At 46.2% G+C, this 22,156-nt stretch overlaps 1 protein-coding gene across 2 annotated transcripts; it reads left to right on the top strand.

Annotated features, from left to right (window-relative positions):
• Positions 1 to 10,223: 10,223 nt before the first annotated feature.
• On the top strand, positions 10,224 to 21,929 carry LOC121103465 (zinc finger protein 418-like). Of its 2 annotated transcripts, none has more exons than XM_040633789.1 (3): positions 10,224 to 10,537; positions 14,029 to 14,155; positions 17,652 to 21,929. In XM_040633789.1, the coding sequence occupies exons 1-3, from the start codon at positions 10,445 to 10,447 to the stop codon at positions 20,537 to 20,539; spliced, it is 3,108 nt and encodes a 1,035-aa protein (XP_040489723.1). In that variant the 5' UTR covers positions 10,224 to 10,444; the 3' UTR covers positions 20,540 to 21,929. The 2 variants fall into 2 exon arrangements, 1 of the variants encoding a protein (XP_040489723.1); XR_005835711.1 differs by lacking the exon at positions 17,652 to 21,929 and adding an exon at positions 15,465 to 17,206 and having other exon boundaries at positions 10,233 to 10,537.
• The last annotated feature ends 227 nt before the right edge of the window (positions 21,930 to 22,156 follow it).

Raw genomic sequence — 22,156 nt, 5'->3', positions numbered from 1 at the left:
GACTCCCACATCAGGCTTCTCCGCTAGGAGCCTGCTTCTCCCTCTCCCACTCCCCCTGCTTGTGTTCCCTCTCTCGCTGGCTGTCTCTGTCAAATAAATAAAATCTTTAAAAAAAAAAAAAAGTTCACACTGCAGAACGACTTTAAATGGCAGAGAAGATGATCCATCCTTCCTTAGTGTAATTATGCTGAGAAGAACCTTCTGAGGCAGCCACCTTCCTGAATTGAGCTTTGTTCACCTTCATGTCCACAGTGGAGTGACTTGTCATAAGTTCCAGCTATTTGGGGAAAGTTCAGAAGTTGTATTGTGTGTTCTGATGTGTCAAAGTAATTGCTGGAAGTCACTGCCAGATTCTGTGACAGAAGTCATTTCACCTCTGGCACCTGGATGGTCCCAATAATGAATATCTGTCACACCCAGCTTAATGATGCTGACCACTTTGCTTTGTCCTTTGCTGGTGGAAATTATGGGTACTGCTCATATCTCATTGCCTTCTCAGTTAGTACATGGATGTGACCCCGTATTGACCCTTGTACCTCTTGATGGTGTTTTGCAGAGAATGACTAAATCTTTTGGGGACATTGTTGGTCTCTTGTGGATTGTGATAAATCTTTGCAGCTTGTGAGTCAGCAACACAGGAATTGGGTGCTATGTGTTGGCTCTGGTTTATGCATTGCTAAATGCCTTTTTTGTTCAATTACCATTAGTCTTAGGTGTTAAATTCACTCTAAGGAGTTGCTTGAAATTAGAATTGGGCTCAGCCAGACTTAGGAGTGAACAGATCTCATTGCAATCCAAACTTACTGTGTTTTGGAGAGGATAATTGCAAATAAATAATACATAGGTCAGTTCTAGTCTCCAGCTTGGGCCTTAATTTGTATTAAAACTCAAGACCTTTCTTATGGGCTGAACTCTGTGCCCAACATTCGTATGTTAAAGTTGTAACCGCCGGTACCTCACAGTGTGACTGTAGTTAGACATAGCATCCTTAAAGAGATCATGAAGGTGAAGTGGGTTATTAGGATGGGCTGTTATGCAGTATGGCTGGCTTCGTGATAAGAAGAGAGGAAGATACCGGCACACACAGATGACCATGTGAAGACAGGGAATCCCCATCTCTAAGCCAAGGAGAGAGGTCTGAGAAGAAACTAACCCTGCTGACACGTTATGTCCAATTTCTAGAGTCCAGATTTGTGGGAAAATAAATACCTCTTGTCTGATCATCCAATGTGTACTTATATCAGTTCTAACTAATTCAGCTTCCTACGATCCATATCTGGCTTTTGTGGTCTGGATGCCAACAAGTTTTGTGTGCTGAGAGGTCACCCTGAAGAGGGAGCAGTTGAGACCATCTCCAGTGCTTGTGGAAACAACAACAATATTTTGCTTGTCCACAGCTGATAGCACAGGATGCCAGGCACTGTTAGTGGAATCTCTACCTCAGGTCCTTCAAAGGAGCCATGTGACCTGATGTGCAGTATTCACTTGTAACACCACAGGGGCGGGGAACTGTAATTGGTAATCTAGGAGATTGGGTAATTAGGGAGTAGAGGAGACATCGGCCACCTATGTGGTGTGTATCCACAGATGTTGTAGTGACTGGGAAGTATCAATGTGCACAGAAATTCTGCACTTTTAGACACACATTGTTAAAATAATCCAAAAGTCACTAATTCTTCTATCCTCTGTGGTGCTTACATGTCAAGGCCACTGTGGTAAAGGCAGGAAAAAGATAAAGACAAGGGAGAATTGATCGTCCAGGGATGTAGCTTTAGTGACCCCGCCCGGCCAGCATTCTTGTTGGTGTCCTAAAGGACTATGGCAGACGCCTGTTCTGAAAAACCATCCGCCCAGGTTGTCTCCCAGGTACTGCCCAGGTCTAGGGCGAAAAATGCAGATCTTTCTGGAGGTGGTGGTGCAGAGTCCTACTCCTATTCACGGTTGCTCAAGATCTGTCCCAAAGTCCTTGAAAAAACCATTTCTCCTCAAGGTGGACTTCTCAGCCTTTTTCTTCGGTCTGAAGTCTTGGAGTTTGTGCATGTATGTCCCTTTCATTCAGTGGTACTGTTTCCTTCTCTGGATGTATACCAATCTCTTCATCTGTTTGGAGCACGTGATTATTTCCTGTGTTTCCTTTTCACAAACGATTCCCTCTATATATTTTCATTGTAATTCCTTATGAGGATAGAGGTTTCATTTCTCTTCTGCTAAAAATCAAAGCACCATGGTAGGCGCAGGTAGGTGAGTGTTAACACTTTCATGAATCAAGGGCCAAAATGGGGTCTGAAGTGTTCACTACTGCATTCCCTCCGGTTACGTATGAGTTCCAGTATTTTCATCCCTTCTAGTACTTGAGAGGATCAGTGTTCCATGTCAGCCCTTTTAGTACATGTGTAGTGCTATGTCGTAATCGCATTTCCTACGGCTTTCTGCCTTCCAGCATTGTTTAATGTGTTATCTTTATCACCTGTATGTCTTCTTTGGTACAATTTCTGTTTACATCATTTGCTTATATTCTTTCATATGAGTTATGACTACTTCCCTTTTTAGTTAAAAATAAGCCATGTACACAACAAGATAAATGTTTGAATTTTTCTCTGTGGTGTCATGGTAGTACTGAAAGCCTGCTTCTTCATTAAGTACCTCAGATTTTTGTCGCTTACCCACTGTCATGGAGCAAAACACCCTACATGTTTAAGTCTAGGGTACATTCATTCCACTGTCATAATTTTCTTAATTTCAGGCCTTCAGAAAAACAAAAGTCCATCCCCACTTTGTAGAGTTTGCCAATTTCCAGGGTGTAAATTCTCCCATTGTGAGAGCAGGTTATTTTCAGAAAAGGTTCTGACTAATTGTATTGGGTGTTTGGTGGAAAACCACTCACTGTGGGGGCTGTGTGCTGGCTGGAGTTCTTCAGGAGCCTCATAGGCAAGAGACCTTAATCCTGACAGGCCAGAGGGGAGGGACCTCCCTGAACATCCTGACTGGTGACTGAAAATCTGGCTGGTCTCACGTTAGAAGTGACAAAGGTTGTCAGGTACACCCACTCAGCTCAGAGTCGCTTCCTCCTATCCCACCCAGTACATTGGAAGAAATTCTCACTGTGGAACGCCAGCCTCCGAAGTGATTTAATTTCTTCTCTTTCTGTAAATTGACTGCTAGTCCCCAAAAGGTTGACACTCCCTACATCTCACCACTGCTCTGGGATGTGTTTCCAGACAGCTGTCTCAGGTAAGTCTGCTGTGCCCAGGGAGGGGGTGGGGGTGCTGGGCCACTTCCGGCCTCCTGCTGGCAGGGAAGGACTGGGAGCCAGGTGGGGCGGGGCCTCCCCCAGAAAAGAAGGGGATTCACTCCTGGGTGGGGCCTCACCCAGAAGATCAAGGGTCAATCCAGGCCTCCCTCTCTACCCGAAGAAGGGCCTCTACTAGAAGGAAGAGGGTCCCTAGGTCAGGTGTGTGGCAACCTGTGCAGGCCTCACACACACACACACACACACACACACACACACACACACACATGGCGGGATCATGGTCTCATCTACAAGGACATGTCAGGAAGGGGCCTGCAAGGGGGGCTGGTGCAGGGTGGTAGGTTAGGGTCAGAGACAGAGGAGACACCTGGAAGTTGCTGGAAGGACCCTCTGGGTTGAGTACCTGTACTTCACTGGAGATGAAGTTCCCACCATCAGTCCTGAAGGCAGTTCCATGCCCAGAACTCTGACCATTATTTCCCCTCAGGGACACAGCACAGTCCAGAGGTGAGTCCTCCATTCCTCCCACCAGCACCATCTTTACCGCTCTGGCGCAGATGGGTGTAAAAGTCTGGACTAAACTCAGCGGATCAGGTTGTCCACAGTTACCGTGGGGGGGGGAGACCTCAGTTTCAGGTTTTTCAACAAATTATGGCTTTGGGGCATCTGGGTGGCTCTCACCCCTTAGGCTCTGGTCTCAATCTTGGTGTCCTGGAATCGAGCTCCGCTTTGGGCTCCCTGCTCTTTGGAAGTCGTCTTCTCCCTCTCCCGCTGGCCCTCCCCCCACTTGTGCTCGCTCTCTCTCTCAAATAAATAAATAAAATATTTTTTAAAACACCCAAATAACAAATTATGACTTTGTTGTATTGTTGGAACACAGGGGTGCAAGAGCACCTTGCCTGGGGGTTCCAAACAGACTTGGTTTGGCCACTCCCCGGTGACAAAATCCGAAGACAGAGAAAAGAGTGGTGGTAACAAGACAGGAATCTCAGGGAGCCCAACACAGAGAAGACAGTGGCCTAAGCTCCCAAAGATTGTCTCCAAGGTGCTGAGAACACTTCCGGGTTTATAGAAGGAAAACCTGGGGCCAAGGTAGGCGGCTACATGCAAATAGGCAGTGAAAGTGAAACAGATCATTGTCCAGGAGTCAATCATGGTTGGGGACTTGCTGGCTCAGGGCAATTCTTAGTGCTTGAGGGGGTAGTTTTTGGTTCCCATCAGGGGATGCCTTGCCAGCAGGGTCTTCCATTTGAGTCAAGAGACAAGCTGGAAAGAAGGAGCCACCTGGAAAGTTTGAGCTCAAAATGGGACAGCTGAGGTCCTTCAGTACTAAGAAAAGTAGTAGGTATGGGTGAAGCCAAGTCAGGCCCTTGGGTGACCTAGTAATGTTAAATAAGCACCCTCAGCATGATTGATTAACTTTTCTGTTTATAGACCATGCATTCTCTCCTAGAAAGAGCTGAGGACTTCTGAATCCCACAAACCAAAACAGACCCTCTTGTACAACCCCCAGGTTCTAAGGAACCAGAACCCCTTGCACAACCTCCCAACACCGTGAATACATCTATAGCTAGCACCATTGAGTCTGCGTGTAGTCAAGAAGTGTTAAGGACTGCTATTATCTCTTTACTGGTTAGCTGCCCTAAACTCTTTTAAAAACCGCTGGGTGAGGGGCGCCTGGGTAGCTCAGTCGGTTAAGCTTCTGCCTTTGGCTCAGGTCATGATCCCAGCATCCTGGAATAGAGCCCCATATCGGGCTCCCTGCTCAGTGGAGATCCTGCTGCTCGCTCTCCCTCTGCTATCTCTGCTTGTGCTCACTTGCACTCTCTCTGCTAAATAAATAAATAAATAAATAACCTAAAAAAAAAAAAAAAGCCTTGGGTGAGGCAGAAACCTTGGAGTTGGCCTTTGTGTGAGAGTCCACCTTCTTCCCAGGTGGCCAGCCTTCCAAATAAAGCTCATTTTCCTTTCCAATCAATGCTTCTCTGTTGAGTACTGACTTTTGGAGTGCTGGGCAGCCGAAATTGGGATTTCGTAACATAGGAACATATTTGAACACAGGCACAGACACAGAGCAAACCATCCATATGCCAAAGGATTTCTAAAAGGATATGGGGCATCCAAGTCGTTCTGTTGGTTAAGTGTGTGCTTTTGGCTCAGGTCATGATCTCAGGGTCCTGGGATCAAGCCCCACATCTGGCTCCCTGCTCGTCGGGAGTCTGCTTCTCCCTCTGCCCCACCCCCCACTCGTGCTCTGTTTCAAATAAATAAAATCTTTAAAAAAATAATAAAATAAATGATATATGGGGCACCTGTGTGTCTCAGTCGGATAAGAGCCCACCTCTTGATTTTGGCTCAGCTGTTGATCTCTAGGGATTGTGAGATCAAGCTCAGCATTGGGCTCCATCCTCACTCTGGGGTCTGCTTGAGCTTCTCCCACTTCCTATACATCTGACCCTTCCCCCGCTCACCCTCGCTCTCTTTAAATAAATAAATAAAATCTTAAAGTGTACCATACTGCAAATATTGTTTTTCTGGACCAGGTACAGTGGTTAAAGGTTTTTCACTTTTTATGTTCATAAAGGTGCACTAATCCACTAATAAAGTACAGAAAATCAGACATTCTAGACATTACCTTTTTAAAAAAAGATTTTGTGTATTTATTTGAGAGAGGGAGATAGAGAGCAAGCACAGGGAACGGAGGACAGAGGGAGAGGGACAGGCAGATTCCCCCATGAACAGGGAGCCTGATGCAGGGCTCAATCCCAGGACCCCAAGATCATGCATGACCTGAGCGGAAGTCGGATGTGTAACCAACTGAGCCATTCAGGCACTCCTTTAGACATTACTTTTTTAATGGATGAAGCAAACGTACATTCATAAATTATGCAGCTTGTATTCTGAAATCTTGCAACTATATATAGAGGAGATTTGTGTCAATCACAAGAATATCAGGTGCCTGCCTTCAGAACACAAGGAGAGCATGGAACGTTCAACTGTGTGTCTCTCTTACCAAGAGATGTCTTAACAAACTGACTCCTGGGCTACCGCTATAGTGTCTGAGTGAATAGGTCTGGGATGTGGGCTGAGAATGAGCATTTTTAATGAGCTGAGGTAAAGCTAATGGAGAGGTCAGTTCAGAGATGAAACTGGAAAACAGGTTTTTTTAGGGAAGGCCAGGCTGCCTCCCTCCAGACTCCAGGACGAGGAGTCTGTAGACCTACAGACTGTGATGAGCAGCAGAGCAAAGGGTTCTCATGGACACCGCTGAGTGTCTCTGCAATGAGCCAAGCAGGGTAAAGGCTTAAGGGGCTGGAGTCCCAGGGTTTCTACTGCAGAAGAGTCCACGGAAGCCACCTAGCCACCTGCCTCTTTTGCGTGGAACTGTAAATCGACAAAGAGGCCACTTCATGCCTGTGGCTCCGGTGTCCTACCAGCTACGTAGGCAACTGAAACCCAACATTTATAAATGCCTCAATGGTAAGAAATCAAAACATAAAAACATCCAATCACACACAGCGAACTATGCTGGACTTCACCCCGAGCATGGAGCCTAGTTAAAATTTAAAAATAAATAAATAAATAAATAAAATTTAAAAAAAGCAAGGGGCCCACAGGTGGCTAATTCGGTTAAGTGTATGACTCTTGATTTTGGTAGAGGTCATGAGCTCAGGGTCTTAAGACCTATCCTGCATTAGGCATGGAGCCTGGTTAAGATGCTCTCTCTTCCTCTCCCTTTGCTCCTCTCCCCCTGCCTCGTGGGCTCTCTAAAAACAAAAACAAAAAAACAAAACCAGAGCCAATTCATGTTTCCCAAATAAGACAATTGCTTAAACTATAGCCAATCATATAATTTCTTTGGTTGTTTCACTTTTTGGTCTCCCCCCCCCCTTTTTTTAAGTTTTTATTTATTTATTTGGCAGAGAGAGACAGCAAGCAGAAGCAGGGGGAGTGGGGCAGGCAGAGGGAGAGGGAGAAGCAGGCTTCCCATTGAGCAGGGAGCCTGATGCGGGGGCTCCATGCAGGGGCTCAATCCCAGGCCCCTGGGATCATGACCTGAGCCGAAGGCAGCCACTTAACCCACTGAGCCACCCAGGCGCCTCATGGTCTTCCTTTTTAGATTAGGCTTTTCCCTAGTTTGGTTTGTTGTTGCCTGAATGGTTTTGGTGTTTGCTCAAATAAGCTCTTCTAAATTTTCACGTAGCTCACTTCATCTTTTAACAGAACTGATAAAAATGAAAACCCACAGGACTCATGCTTGCTCATGGTACTCTTATTAATGAGGGCTTCCTTTCTGCCCAGTGGATTATTACACCAAGTACTCTCTTCTCACAAAATCACCTCCCCTTGTTTATATTCCACCTGCCACATTTTAACATTGAATGTAAACTTGAATTTCTGTTTTCATGTTTCCTGTGTTTTCCGTGCACATAATACAAGGCATTTGAAGGCAGGACTACTTGTCTTGTGCCTCCATTTCTCCCATGCATCTACCAGAAGTTCCTAAAGAAACAGTATGTGGTCAATGGACATTTGTGAGAACAATGAATACACATGACATATCAATTTCTTTTCATTTTAATTCTTATGGGTACCCTAAATGTCCTCTTTACTTCTCTCTCCAAGGTAGTCTGAAAATTAGTAAAGGAAACCGAATTTAAAATGAAAGCTTTCTGGGGTGGGGGATGGGGGTAACTGGGTGATGGACATTAAAAAGGAGGGCACGTGATGTAATGAACGCTGGGTGTTATATAAGACTGATGAATCACTGAACTCTAATACTGAAACTAATAATACACTACATGTTAATTGAATTTAAATTTAGAAAAATAAAAATAAAATGAAGGAAAATGAAGCTCTCACAGAGGTAGGAATGGTTAATTTGCAGGAAGAAGGAAGATTATTTTTACCTTGACAAGGGAGGAAACTTTCACAATAGAAATTTAATCCTCCTGTTTTTAACAAGAAGAAGAATGAATGCTCCTTGCCCCAGAAACCACACACTAACCAGGGCATAGAGCCAATGAAAAACTGTCACAACTGGAAACTCTTGTTCTTCGATGAACTTTTATTGAAAGCAAACCTCCCCAGTCTTCTCCTAAAACCTAATAAAAGATGACTTTCCTTCTGTTTCTTCAGACTTTCCTGTGATTGGCCCTAGTGTACTTTTCCTAGTTGAAATTCCTCTGTTAATTCCTGAATAAACTCAGTTTGCTAGTAAATTAGGTGGGTATTTATTTTTAAGGATGACGGTAGCATTGGTCAATGTTTTCAGGAATAAAAAAAGTTACATTTTGGAGATAAAAGCCCTCACAATGACCAAGCATATTGGTCTAGCAGAGTCACATGCTCAAGTTCATTAGATCTTTTCTCAGACTTCTTAGAGCCTTCTCTAAAAGTGCTTTGAAGTCGGGGTTCCTGGGTGGCTTAGTTGTTAAGCATCTACCTTCGGCTCAGGTCATGCTTCCAGTGTCCTGGGATCAAAATCTGCATTGGGCTCCCTGCCTCCTGTTCCCTCTTTCCCTGTCTCTGTCAAATAAATAAATAAAATCTTAAAAAAAAAAATAAAAGTTCTCTGAGGTCATAATGTTTTCTTAGCCCTTTATGTGTAGGGAGATGGAATGTGGGTTTCCCCATAGCTATTTCTACCATTGTCTTTAAATAACTGGATAAAGGTTAGAAACTGCTTTCTAAAATGTGCATTTCACCAGTTGTCTGAGATAATTTCAATTCCTAAAGTGACACTACTGCCAGTGCCTGAAGAAAGAAGAATCACTTCCCCGCAAGAAGATGGGATCATTGGGTTCAGATAACCCTTTATTTCAGGGTTCAGATTCTCCCTTTGCACACTTGCTCCAACTGAAAATGGCACCATGTTTTCGGTACCAAAAATAGCATCGGTTTAGTTGCACTATGGGATGATGTTAGATTCCTAAAAGGGATTAAGTACATCTGAGAATATAGGGTAAGAAATATACGGATAAAAGTGTTCCTTCATAGATGGGATGCAATCATTATACAGGCAGAGAGGTTTAGTGTGGAACCCCAGGGTGACCGTGTCACTGACCACATCATTCAGGATGGCCTACCATCCCTTGTCCTTCTTCCCTGGCATGGGATGCGATGGGATGGGACCTGTATGGGATGTAAAAATGAAACCACAGGCCCCCAATGGAGTCATTTCTGCTAGGCCGATTCACCAAAGCAGGGCATTATACGGAAGCTCATTGCACTTACCTCCCCAGAAATTCAGTTTTCACTGCACAGTCAGGAATATGCTGGTCAGCACCAAAGGTTAATCTACATGGATGGGCCCTCTCCACACCGCAAAGAAATGAGTCTTTTGTCCCTACATAACATGACCTCATCTGATATAATCTTTTTTTCTGTTTATGATGTTTTTGTCCAACCTTTAAAAACGTTTACTTTCTCTAGCGCTTTGGAGCTGTCCTCTACTTGCTAGATGGGGGGCTAGCCAATTCACAGATCGATGAGTAAAGCCAAAAGCCCTTTAGAATGTACTGTGTTGATTTTTTATTAATTAACAGGAAGTTTTCTAAGTTCATAACAAACTACGAAACTAACGCGCTTCCGGGAGCAAGCAGTTAATGCACAACAACTCTCCAGGTACACAGAGACTCATTTTTTTCAGAAGTGCTTCAAGGAATGATTTGTCATTTACCTCAGCTAAGGGATTTGTGAGTATCAAATAATAGTTTTCTCCTTTTAAGGATGACTGGCCTTCATGGAATCTGAAAGTATGGCTCTTCTCCGCACTTAACAAGGAACTAAGCCGGTCCCTCTGGTACAAGCAGCACTTTTCAGCAGCCCTCAGGGCGCCACGTATCAAAGCTCAGGAACTCCGGGGTGGAGGACCCCTTTCTGAGACCCCTGGAGCTCGGGGAGCCACACCCCCCGGACGGGCCTCCGTACCCAGGACACAGAGAGGAGCCAATGCGGGAACAGGACACGGCATTGCTAAGAGAGCGCATCCCCCGGGGGCGGGACTTCCGGCCGATTGCGGCGTTCGCCTTCTTTTTCCGTTTGTTTATCTGCAATGGTGGGGAACGCGATTTCGGAAATGTGACTAATCGGGAACGTGACGCGAGGGTCTTCCCTCCAAGGCAGACACTGAGTTCCGAGGATCAGCGACGTCTCCCGACGGGCGGCGCACCGGGGCCTAGACAAAGACTGATGATTCGTGTGTCCGCTCCCCTCCCTCAGCTCCCGGCCTCGCTCCGCCCACCGAGTCCGATGGCGGCGGCCGCGCCCAGGGACCCGGCTCAGGTAAACGCTCGCCTCCCCGCCCTCCCCGCCGTCCCCCCACGCAGACCCGAAAGGCCCGGAGCGGGGCGCCTGCTCGCGTCCCTGCAGCCCAGGCCCCGGTGTCCGGGACAGGGAGGCGCCGGAGGGCGGGGGCCCGTGTGTGAGCGCCGGCGTGCTGGCTGCGGGAGCGGGCTCGGGGCTGAGGGGCCGGCTGGGGCAGAGGCTGGAGGCGGTCTGCGCCCCCAGCGGGGAACAGCATGTCTCCCTGCCTTCTGTCAGGAGTAAGGTGCGGCGCGGCCAGCGAGGCCTGTCCCCTCGCTGCCTGAGCAGTCCGTGTGTCATGGCGGTAACGAGAGGTGGTCTAAGCCAGGTGTCAATAGGCTTTCCCCGGCCGCAGAGACGAGAACCCGCGGCGGGGGTGAGCGAGGAGGCAGGGAGCGCAGGAGGAGGGAGTTGCAAAGTGGATGTTATTTACTTATTTTTTAAAAGCTATTTTATTTATTTGACCTGGAGAGAGTATGCGCGCGTCGGGGGGTAGGAGAGGTAGAGAATCCCAGCCGACGCCGGCTGAGAGAGGAGACCAACTCGGGCTACATGCGGTGATCCTCACCTGAACCAAAACCCAAGGGTGGGGCCCTCAAGGGACTGAGTCACCGGGGCGCTTCAGTGTTAGAGTTGGAGTAGAATGACCACTGTGGCTGTTGGAGAATTGGTTGAATTATGGTCCATTTTTGAGAAGAGCTAAACCAAATTGTGGGTGTTGCAGATGACAAGAGAAAGGGGGGAGTCAGGGAAAACCCCAGGGCTTTTGGTGTCTGAACCTTAAACGTGAAACAAAAACGGGCAGTTATTTTACCCACAAAAAATGGGTTTATTTGGGAATGAAAGAAACTGCAATTCAGAACACACAAGCTTAGGCCAAACAGTAGGACAGGAGTACAAAGGAGAGGTAGGATTTTTTAAGGGGAAGAGGGCAAAGTTTTGAAGGCTGTTACAGACTCCAAGTCCATTGGAGTAAACTGGGAGTTCGAAGAACCGTGGCTTCCCATTGGGTGAGCTGTTGGGTGGGGTGATCAGGAAAGCCTGTCTTTTTGGGTCAGGGGTAGTGAGGTACTGTGGCAGTATAAGGTCAAGTCCGTCTGTTCCTCGTGGAACTGCAGTTCATCATGGTACTAGTGTCTGAGCAGTCTCCCAGCTGCAACCTCTGCCTCCATTTCGGTGAGGTTTCCCATTCTCAGTTTTCACAGGTCCTAGCAGCCAAAGAGATGGAAGCTCCCATCATCCGGATGGAAGTTATCAGTAGGTTGATTGTGCATGGGGATACCTAAGTTGTTTTGACATTGTTCACGATCTCTGACGTTTCAGAGAAGTGTGGGTGATAGCAGAAGGTGGGCAGCTGGACAGGAAATTTTGGAAAACTGGGGGAAAGATTCAGGATGGAGAGTTAGAAAAACGATGGCTATTGTGTAGACCAGGGTGGAGATTTGGATCACATTTAGGAAGGGAATGCAGAGTATCGTGGCAATGCTATTAGTATAGGTTGGAGGGTCTCGGTAAAGTGTGCTCGAGTGGTTCTCTTGTTCAGCACCTGGTTGGATTGGCTGGGCATTGCCAACACAGGTGGTGAAGGAGAAAGAATGATCTGGCAGATACATGGACAAGCCTTGCATGGAATGATGGGACAAGAGATAGCTAGGACACCTAGGAGGTGGTTGTTTTCCCCCCCCCCCGCCCCAGTAGTCTCCACGCCCAGTGTAGAGTCTAACATGGGGCTTGAACTCAGGATGCTGATCAAAACCTGAGCTAAGAGCAGGAGTCAGACCCTTAACCCACTGAGGCATGCCGGTGCCCCCTGCCCAGGAGCATTTGAGAGTCTGGGGATGCTCTTTATTCGGTGGTGTAGGGTTTGAACAGAAATTTGGGATGAGTTTTTATAGTGTTCGGAGTGTTTCAAAGTCTTGCTGCTGGAATAGGTCTGGGGCAGTTGTCATTTGTGATTCACTGTGCTGGGCAAGGAGACCTTTCACGCTGGGGTTTTCACAAAGGTTCAGTGGAAAGTGGTACCTTCTGATTGTTGAGGGACAGTATGGACAGCACAGATATAGAAGAGGGTCCGTGAGTGTCGTAAGTGAACAGTGCTTGGGAGTGTCTGTTACGGAAGGGAGAATTACAGGGAGGTGAGGAGGGCTTCTAAGTAGCATTTGAGGCTTTCCCTCAATTGGGATCCATGAAAGTACTGGGACTGGAACCTGTTTGAGTTTGTCAAACATCCCTTGGGTGTCATGTGACAAGTACAAGTGTGAGTCAAGGGAGAATCCTTCGGTGTGGAGCAGGAAGGTGTGGAGTTCATCTGTGGGGTCTGAAGACGTGAGAGAGGTACAGTCTACAGAATCCTGTACACATGGAGAGGAATGGGACAAGAGATAGCTAGGACACCTAGGAGGTGGTTGTTTTCCCCCCCCCCGCCCCAGTAGTCTCCACGCCCAGTGTAGAGTCTAACATGGGGCTTGAACTCAGGATGCTGATCAAAACCTGAGCTAAGAGCAGGAGTCAGACCCTTAACCCACTGAGGCATGCCGGTGCCCCCTGCCCAGGAGCATTTGAGAGTCTGGGGATGCTCTTTATTCGGTGGTGTAGGGTTTGAACAGAAATTTGGGATGAGTTTTTATAGTGTTCGGAGTGTTTCAAAGTCTTGCTGCTGGAATAGGTCTGGGGCAGTTGTCATTTGTGATTCACTGTGCTGGGCAAGGAGACCTTTCACGCTGGGGTTTTCACAAAGGTTCAGTGGAAAGTGGTACCTTCTGATTGTTGAGGGACAGTATGGACAGCACAGATATAGAAGAGGGTCCGTGAGTGTCGTAAGTGAACAGTGCTTGGGAGTGTCTGTTACGGAAGGAAGAATTACAGGGAGGTGAGGAGGGCTTCTAAGTAGCATTTGAGGCTTTCCCTCAATTGGGATCCATGAAAGTACTGGGACTGGAACCTGTTTGAGTTTGTCAAACATCCCTTGGGTGTCATGTGACAAGTACAAGTGTGAGTCAAGGGAGAATCCTTCGGTGTGGAGCAGGAAGGTGTGGAGTTCATCTGTGGGGTCTGAAGACGTGAGAGAGGTACAGTCTACAGAATCCTGTACACATGGAGAGGAAGTGTGAGCTAAGGGCCTCAGAGCCCTGGTATTGAAGGCTTTCTGGCAGAGCAGGGCCTATAATTGTCTGTCTTGAGGGCACAGTCTGGGAGACTCCCCGGGAATATCATGGGGTAGGAATGGGACCTTGCAGGCCAAACCGAGAGCTTAGATTGCATCTGTGTGTCCCCCTGCCTGTTACTGCTGTGGACTGAACACAGTGGTTGATGGGAAGGTGAGAGGAGAGCAGCATTAGAGGCACGGGGACCTGGTATTTATTCTGAGGTGGGGAGCTGGGGTGGCAGGGGAGACTGGGTGGATGTGTGGGGGTTGGATTGTGGGTTGTCAGAAATAATGCTCAGGCTGCCAACTTTTCCTTTCATGGTAGTGTGGTGTGACCTTTGAGGACGTTGCCGTGTACTTCTCCTGGAAGGAATGGAGGCTTCTTGATGAGGCTCAGAGACGGCTGTACCACCATGTGATGCTGGAGAACTTTACCCTTATATCCTCGCTGGGTAAGTCCCTCACGGTTCCCATTGACCTGGACTAGACTCTGTATTCGGCGTCCCCCTCCTCCATTTTCCAGGGGATGGTTTGTCTTTCTCTCGTGTGGACTGTGGGCACTGCTCGCTTCCCCAGCTTTCTGGGTAGTCGATGTTGTCGCTAACTGATTTGTTGGTGTGTCCTTTTCTCAGGCCTGCAGCCCCAGCACCCTCCATGCGTAGCCTTGATAGGGTAAGATTGGAGGTCAGTAGTCATGCAGTGAGGCTGATGGAGTGCACCTTGCTTGCCCTCTTCTTGGCTTGGTCCGTGTGTTCAGATCCTTGCCATTTCTGTGGCCCGGGTTGAACCCTTCATGTAGGTGACGTTTCCTTGTGCCTTGCTGTGCATTGTCATGTTTACTACTTAAGTGGACCATGGGTTACTTCTCAAGACTGTCCTGTATGGTTCTTTTTGTAGTGTTTACATCTTTACCACCTGCCCCCCTCCCATGCGCTTTGTTGAGGTATGATTGACAAATAAAATTATATTATTGAAATTAGAGTGCATAACGATTTGATACACATTAGGAAACTTTTTTTAGATTTATTTATTTATTTGAGAGAGAGAGAGCGCGCGCAAGCCAAGGGGAAGAGGAGAGGGAGAGAGAAACCCATGGTGACTCTGCCCTGAGCTCGGATCCTGAGGCAGGGCTTGGTCTCTCCACCCAGACATCAAGACATGGGCCGAAACCAAGAGTTGAACGCTTAACTGACTGGCCACCCAGGTGCCCTTACATATGAAATTATTGACAAAATGAACCCATTGAACACAACATCGCTTGACATAATTACGTTTTTTGTTAGTGGTGGTTCGAAAGCTTAGTATCTACTCCAATAGCAAATTTCAAGCGTACGATAGAATATTATCAACTGCAGTCAACATGCTGTATATTAGATCCTCAGGACTTACCTTGTAAATGTTAGTGTGTACCCCTGACCAGCAGCTCCCCATTTCCCTCAGTTTATAGCTTCTGGCATTCTACTTTCTGTTTCTCTAAGTTTGACTGACTTCTTGTCTTAATAAGTATCCACATAAGTGGGTTTGTACCCTGTATCCACGTACAGGGTTTGTGTTTTGCTGTGTGGCTCATTTGACTTAGCATGGTGTTTCTCAGATTCGTCTGTTTCGTGGTCATTGTAGTGTTGCCTTCGTGTTTATGGCTGAATATTCCTGCATGTTGTGTGTGTACTAAATGTTCTTTGTCACTTTATTTATTTATTTCTCTATTTAGTTACAGTTTGTTTTTTTATTCTCTCTCTCTCTCTCTCTCTTTTCATATAGAGTCCGTACCCAGTATGGGGCTTAAATCCACTACCCTGAGATCAAGAGTTGCATGCTCTGTGGACTGAGTAGGCCACGTGCCCCCCGTTTGTCAGTATAAACACTCACAGACTTACTGATGTTTCCGTGTATTGGCTATGTGAGCAATACTGCAGCGGATACTCATGTTCAGATACGTTGTGGAGATACTGATTTGTTTCCTTCGGATACATACTAGAAATGGCCGTGGTGGACTATATGGTAGTTTTATTTTCAGTTTTTGGTGGGTCTCCTAATATTTTCCATAGTGAATTCCCCGCTTACATTCCCAGCAGCAGTATTCACATGTTATTTTTTTCTGCACATCCTGACCAACCTGTTGCCTCTTGTCCTTTGGTAATAGCCATTGTAACAGGTAGGAGGTGATATCTTGTGGTTTTGGTTTTCATCTCCCGGAGGATTCGTGATTGTGAGCACGTGTTAGTCACTTGTACATCCTTTTCACTGTCTCGCGTGTTTCATCGCCTCTGGCGCAACTTTTCAATGGGGTATGGTGGTGTTTGTTAGTTTTTGCTTTTGTTGTGTATGCTTTAGATGTCCTTTTCAAAAAATCACTGTCAGGAGTAAGGTTAAGGAGGCTTTTCCCTATGTTTTTCTAGGAATTTCAGGGTTTGAGATCGTATCTCTAAGTCATTAGTCAATTTTAAGTTCATTTCCTTCAGTGCTGGAAGATAGGGATCCAGGATCCCTGGTTTTTCATTTGGATATTGAGTTCACAGCAGCATGAAAGAGGTTATTCTTTCCCCAGTGTTGATTCTTGGCCTCATTGTCAAAGATTAGTCGTCCATACATGTGTAGCTTTGCTTCTGGGCTCTTTATTCCATTCCACTGGTCTGTTTCTATGCCAGTACCCTATTGTTTTAAAAACTATAGCTTTGTAATTTAGTTTGAAATGACAGGTGTGCTGCCTTCAGCTTGATCTTCTTTCTCAAATTGCTTTGGCTTCAGACATTGGTTAACTCGATGGCAAAAGATGCCGGTGTCCTCTGTGGAGCAGGAAGCTGGAGGCTCTGCTGAGCGGGGACTGCAGTCGCACCCACCCTGTGGCTGGCAGAGATAGCCCCAGCCCTTATTTCCCACCCATCACACACGGCTCTGCCAGTGGAGTCTCCAGCCGACTTTTCTGTGTGCTTGTGCCCTCTTTTATGGTCTGCTGTGTTCTAGTCAGTGTTAATGGGCCCTTGAGCACTTCCAGGCTAAGCCACTCATAGACAGCTGTAGAATTGATTTCTTTTGTTGGGGTGAGGGATGATTTCTGCTTTTCTACCATCCTGCTGACATCAGTCACATAGGATGTTTTTCTTTGTTGTGTCCTGAGTCGCTGTAGGACAGTGCTGGCGGTTCACTTGGCCTGTTTTCCTACAGTATTGGTATCGTCCTGGTACCCTGTAGTTGCTCAGGAGGGCTTACAGGGAAGAGTCCTTTGTGTATCATAGCATGGACATGCTCCAGAAGTAACCAGGTGATCTCATGGGGAGCCTGTTTCTGGTGGACGGCAGCTGGGAAAGGTGTGGTATCGCACTGTGTTGAGATCATACTGGGCACCTTTGTTTTTTCAACCTGAGTTTGGTCCCATTGCTATGGCCACACCCCACTTCTGTCTTTCCTTCTTTACTGTTGACAGTTTGTGGACTTCTGAATTCTACTGTTTGGTGGTTCCATGATACCCAGTTTAGGGGTAATAAATGCTTCTCGAATCTCCACGTCTTGCCAATATCTCTCACTGCTTTTTCCGAGTAGTCCGACATTCACTCCTGAAAGTTTTACCATGAGCTATTCACATGCCCTTAAACTACCTTGAACAAAAGCAAATTTCTAGGGATTGGATATTCCCGCAGCCTCTCCTGAGCCTAATATCAATAGCAGAAATGGTCCTACACAAACCTTTGGTCAGAGAACAAGTTGTAGACCCTGGTTCCCTTCCTTGCGTCATACCCTAGGTTTTTGTCCTTCTAGAGTGCTCTCCACAATACTTGACCAGTTGGACCCAGTAAAGCACGGCGACCACTCCTTCAGTTGAATTCCATCTCCTTTGTGTGGAAAAGCATGCTGTACACTCCTGCCTAGATGAATCGGGTGCATGCGTGTGATGGGCTCAGCCCCTCGCGATAGTGAACACGAATTTCACCAGCGTTTCTTTGCCTTCAGGTTGCTGCTGTGGAGCAGAGGGTGAGGAGGCACCCTTTGCACAGAGCACTACTGTAGGCGCGTCACAGGCCGGGACGCCCACGGCAGCTGTGTCTTCCCGGAAGACCCACCCCTGTGAGATGTGTGGTCCAGTCTTGAGAGACATTTTCCACTTGGCTGAGCACCAGGGAAAAGGAAACAGCCAGAAACTGTTGAGGTGTGGGGCGTGTGGGAAACGATTTTATTGCAGTGCAAAGTCTCAGCCGCAGCAGGAACAGCACCTGGGAGCAAAACCCTGCAGAAGCCGTGTGGACAGGGCCTCTGTGGTGAAGAGCTGGGGATTCCATGGTTCAGGAAAGCCCTTTACCTGTGGAGAAGTTCAGAAGGACTTCCTCTCTGGCTCCGGGCATCTGCAGCCAGAGGTCACTCATACTGAGGAGAAGCCAAATGAAATCTTCCAGTGCAGGAAAAGTCTTGATACTTGGGGAAAATGTAAGAATGCCTTTGGTCCCAAACACACAGATACTCAGGACCAGGGTGTCCACTTTCGAAGACAGTCCTTTGTGTGCAGTGAATGTGGGAAAACTTTCAGGTACAAATCCTTATTTGCTATACACCAGAGATACCATACTGGAGAAAGATACGAGTTTGGCCAATGTGGAAAATCCCTTAGGCAACGATCAACCCTGAATGAACGTGGAAAGAGTCACAGTGGATCCAGGCAGTACACGTGCAGCAAATGTGGGAAATCCTTAGGCCACAAATCTGTCTTTATTCATCCCCAGCGATCGCACAATGGAGTGAAGAGATATTTTTGCAGTAGATGCGCAAAATCTGTTAGCTGTAGCTCAGTGTTGATTGCCCATAGGGTTCAACCTGGGGAAAGGTTTTATAAGTGTCGTGGCTGTGCAAAATCTTTTCCCTCTATGTCTACCCTCCGTTATCATCAGAGATCTCACACAGAGGAAAGACCTTATGAGTGCAGTGATTGTGGGAAATGTTTTACGAGTAGTTCTGTCCTCCGTTCTCACCAGAGACTTCACACTGGAGAAAGGCCTTATGAGTGCAGTGAATGTGGCAAGTCCTTTCTCCGAAGAAATAGCCTCAAAGTACACCTAAAGCTTCACTCAGGTGAAAGGCCTTATAAGTGTAACGAGTGTGGGAAGTGTTTGAAATGTAAGTCAGGATTCGTCAAGCACCAGAGAATTCACACAGGAGAAAGGCCTTACGAATGCAGTGAATGTGGCAAGTCCTTTCTCCGAAGAAATACTCTGAATGTACACATAAAGGTTCACTCAGGTGAAAGACCTTACAAGTGTAACGAATGTGGGAAATCATTTAAGTTTAAGTCAACATTCATTAAACACCAGAGAATTCACACAGGAGAGAGGCCTTATGAGTGCAGTGAATGTGGGAAATCCTTTATCTCTAGGACTGACCTACGGTATCATCAGAGAATTCACACAGGAGAGAGACCTTACCAGTGTAGCGAATGTGGCAAGTCCTTTGTCCGAAGAAATATCCTCAAGGTACACAGAAAGGTTCACTCAGGTGAAAGGCCTTATAAATGTAATGAATGTGGGAAATCTTTGAAGTGTAAGTCATCACTGATTAAACACCAGAGAATTCATACAGGAGAAAGGCCTTATGAGTGCAGTGAATGTGGGAAGTCTTTTATCACTAGTTCTGTGCTTCATTCTCACCAGAGAGTTCACACTGGAGAAAGGCCTTATGAGTGCAGTGAATGTGGGAAAACTTTTACGACTAGTTCTGTCCTCCGTGATCACCAGAGACTTCATACTGGAGAAAGGCCTTATGAGTGCAGTGAATGTGGGAAATCTTTTACCACAAGTTCTGCCCTCCATTATCACCACAGAGTTCACAGTGGAGAGAGACCTTATGAATGCAGTGAATGTGGCAAGTCCTTTGTCCGAAGAAATAGCCTGAGTGTGCACCTGAAGGTTCACTCAGGTGAAAAGCCTTATAAGTGTAATGAGTGTGGGAAATCATTGAAGTGTAAGTCAACATTCATTCAACACCAGAGAATTCACACAGGAGAAAGACCTTATGAGTGCAGCGAATGTGGGAAATCTTTTTCTGCTACTTCTGTCCTTCGTTCTCACCAGAGAGTACACACGGGAGAAAGGCCTTATGAATGCAGTGAATGTGGAAAATCTTTTACCTCTAGTTCTGCCCTCCGTTCTCACCGAAGAGTGCATACTGGAGAAAGGCCTTATGAGTGTAGTGAATGTGGCAAGTTCTTCCTCCACAGAAATAGCCTCAATGTACACGTCAAGGTTCACTCAGGTGAAAGACCCTATAAATGTAATGAATGTGGGAAATCTTTGAACTATAAGTCAACGTTCATTCAACACCAGAGAATTCACACAGGAGAAAAGCCTTATCTGTGCAGTGAATGTGGGAAGTCTTTTAGTCATAGCTGTGCCCTCCGGTATCATCGTCAGAGTCACCTTGGAATAAGTCCTTATGATTGTAGTGAATGTGGGAAATCTTTTACCACTAGTTCTGTCCTCCGTGATCACCAGAGACTTCACACTGGAGAAAGGCCTTATGAGTGCAGTCAGTGTGGGAAATCTTTCACCGCTCGTTCTGTCATTCGTTCTCATCAGAGAGTTCACTCTCGGGAAAGACCTTATGAATGCAGTGAATGTGGCAAGTCCTTCGTCAGAAGAAATAGCCTCAATGTACATGTAAAGGTTCACTCTGGTGAAAAGCCTTATAAGTGTAATGAATGTGGGAAATCTTGGAAGTGTAAGTCGACATTCATAAAACACCAGAGACTTCATACAGGAGAAAGGTCTTTTGCTTGCAGTGAATGTGGGAAATCTTTTTTCAGTCATGGTGCTCTCAGTTATCATCACAAAGTTCACAGTGGCAACAGGCCTTAGGGGTGCTGTTGTTGTGGGGAATCTTTCAGCTAAATCTTCAGTCTCCTTCAACCTGAGGAAATACACAATAGAGTCCTTATGGGCAATATTAGGAACTGAATGTTTATGTTCATTAAAATTGACATGTTCAATCCCTATGCTGTAATGCAGTAGGAGTAGCAGGTGATGTCTTGGGAGATGATTCAAAGTTAGTTTCATAAAAATCTGAATTAACCTTGGAGCGAGGCCTCATGAGTAGGTGAATGACACAATTCCTTTAGCCAGTTATCTGTATGCATTCCACACTTGAGAGTTCACACTGCAGAAAGAGTTAAAATAACGTAGAAGGTAATATTTCTTTCTTTAGTGTATTTACACTGGAGAAGGATCTTTTTGAGGCAGCCAACTTCCTGAATTGAACTTTGTTCACCTGAGTGTCTAGAGTGGAGTTACTTTCCATAAGTTCAGCCTTTTGGGAAAAATTCAGAAGGTGTGTATCATGTTCTGATGTGTCTGAAGTTATTGCTAGAAGTCACTGCCAGAATCCATGGCAGAAGTCATTTCATCTCTGCCACCCGGATGGCCTCAGTAACTTATATCAGTCACCACCCAATATGCTTAATGATGCTGACCTCTCCTTTGTTATGTGCTGATGGAAATTACGGGTAATTGAACCTCTTCATTTCTGATTTTGGTCATGTGTGTGACCCAGTGTTGACCGTTAGTACCTGATCTATGTTCTGGGGGGTTACTTGCACAAGAAGACTAAATCTCTTAGGGATTTGTTGGTCTTACAATGCTTCTGATCAATCTTTGCAGCTTCCAAGTCAGTAACAGGAATTGAATGCCACTTTTGCTCTGGTTTATGCATTAATATGTTTTTTTAAATTTAATTATCTGTAATCTTAGGTGTTGTGTTCACTGTAAGGAGTGGTTTGAAAGCAGAATTGGGCTCTGCCCACACGTAGGAGTGAACAGATTTCATTGCATTCCAAATTTATTGTGTCCCAGAGAGGGTAATAACCTCCATACGTACAACATTACTCTTCTCCAGCCTGGGCCTTAATTTGCATTAACTCTAAAACCTAACTGATGGGCTGAATGTGCACCCACAATTCATATTCTGAAGTTATAACCCCCAGAGCCTCACACTGTGGCTATAGTTAGACATAACATCTTCAAAGAGATTGTGAAGTTGAAATGGGTTATTAGGAGGGACTATTAGGCAATGTGGCTGGCTTCATGATAAGAAGAGACGAGGGTACAAGCACACATGGATGACTGTGAAGACTGGGAATCTTCATCTACAAGCCAAGGAGGGAGACCTGAGAAGAAATTAACCCTGCTGACATCTTATGTCCAATTTCTAGACTCCAGATTTGTGGGAAAATAAATTTCTGTTGTCTAATCACCTAGTTTGTGTACCGTGTTATATCACTTCTAGCTAATACAGCCTCCTAGGATCCATATCTGGCTTTTGTGGTCTGGATGCCAACAAGTTTTGTGTGCTGAGAGGTCACCCTGAAGAGGGAGCAGTTGAGACCATCTCCAGTGCTTGTGGAAACAACAACAATATTTTGCTTGTCCACAGCTGATAGCACAGGATGCCAGGCACTGTTAGTGGAATCTCTACCTCAG

The sequence above is a fragment of the Ursus maritimus genome, unplaced genomic scaffold (genome assembly GCF_017311325.1).
Source record: "Ursus maritimus isolate PB19 unplaced genomic scaffold, ASM1731132v1 scaffold_19, whole genome shotgun sequence".
Lineage (NCBI taxonomy): Eukaryota > Metazoa > Chordata > Mammalia > Carnivora > Ursidae > Ursus > Ursus maritimus.
Note: the sequence above shows the minus strand (reverse complement) of the source record. Positions and strands in the feature narration are given on the sequence as shown.

Excerpts from the sequence above, each read along its gene's own strand:
- LOC121103465 (XM_040633789.1), top strand. The coding sequence starts at position 10,445 with ATGATTCGTGTGTCCGCTCCCCTCCCTCAGCTCCCGGCCTCGCTCCGC. Across the intron at positions 10,538-14,028 it reads CGCCCAGGGACCCGGCTCAG|TGTGGTGTGACCTTTGAGGA; the intron begins GTAAACGCTCGC and ends CTTTCATGGTAG. Across the intron at positions 14,156-17,651 it reads TACCCTTATATCCTCGCTGG|GTTGCTGCTGTGGAGCAGAG; the intron begins GTAAGTCCCTCA and ends CTTTGCCTTCAG.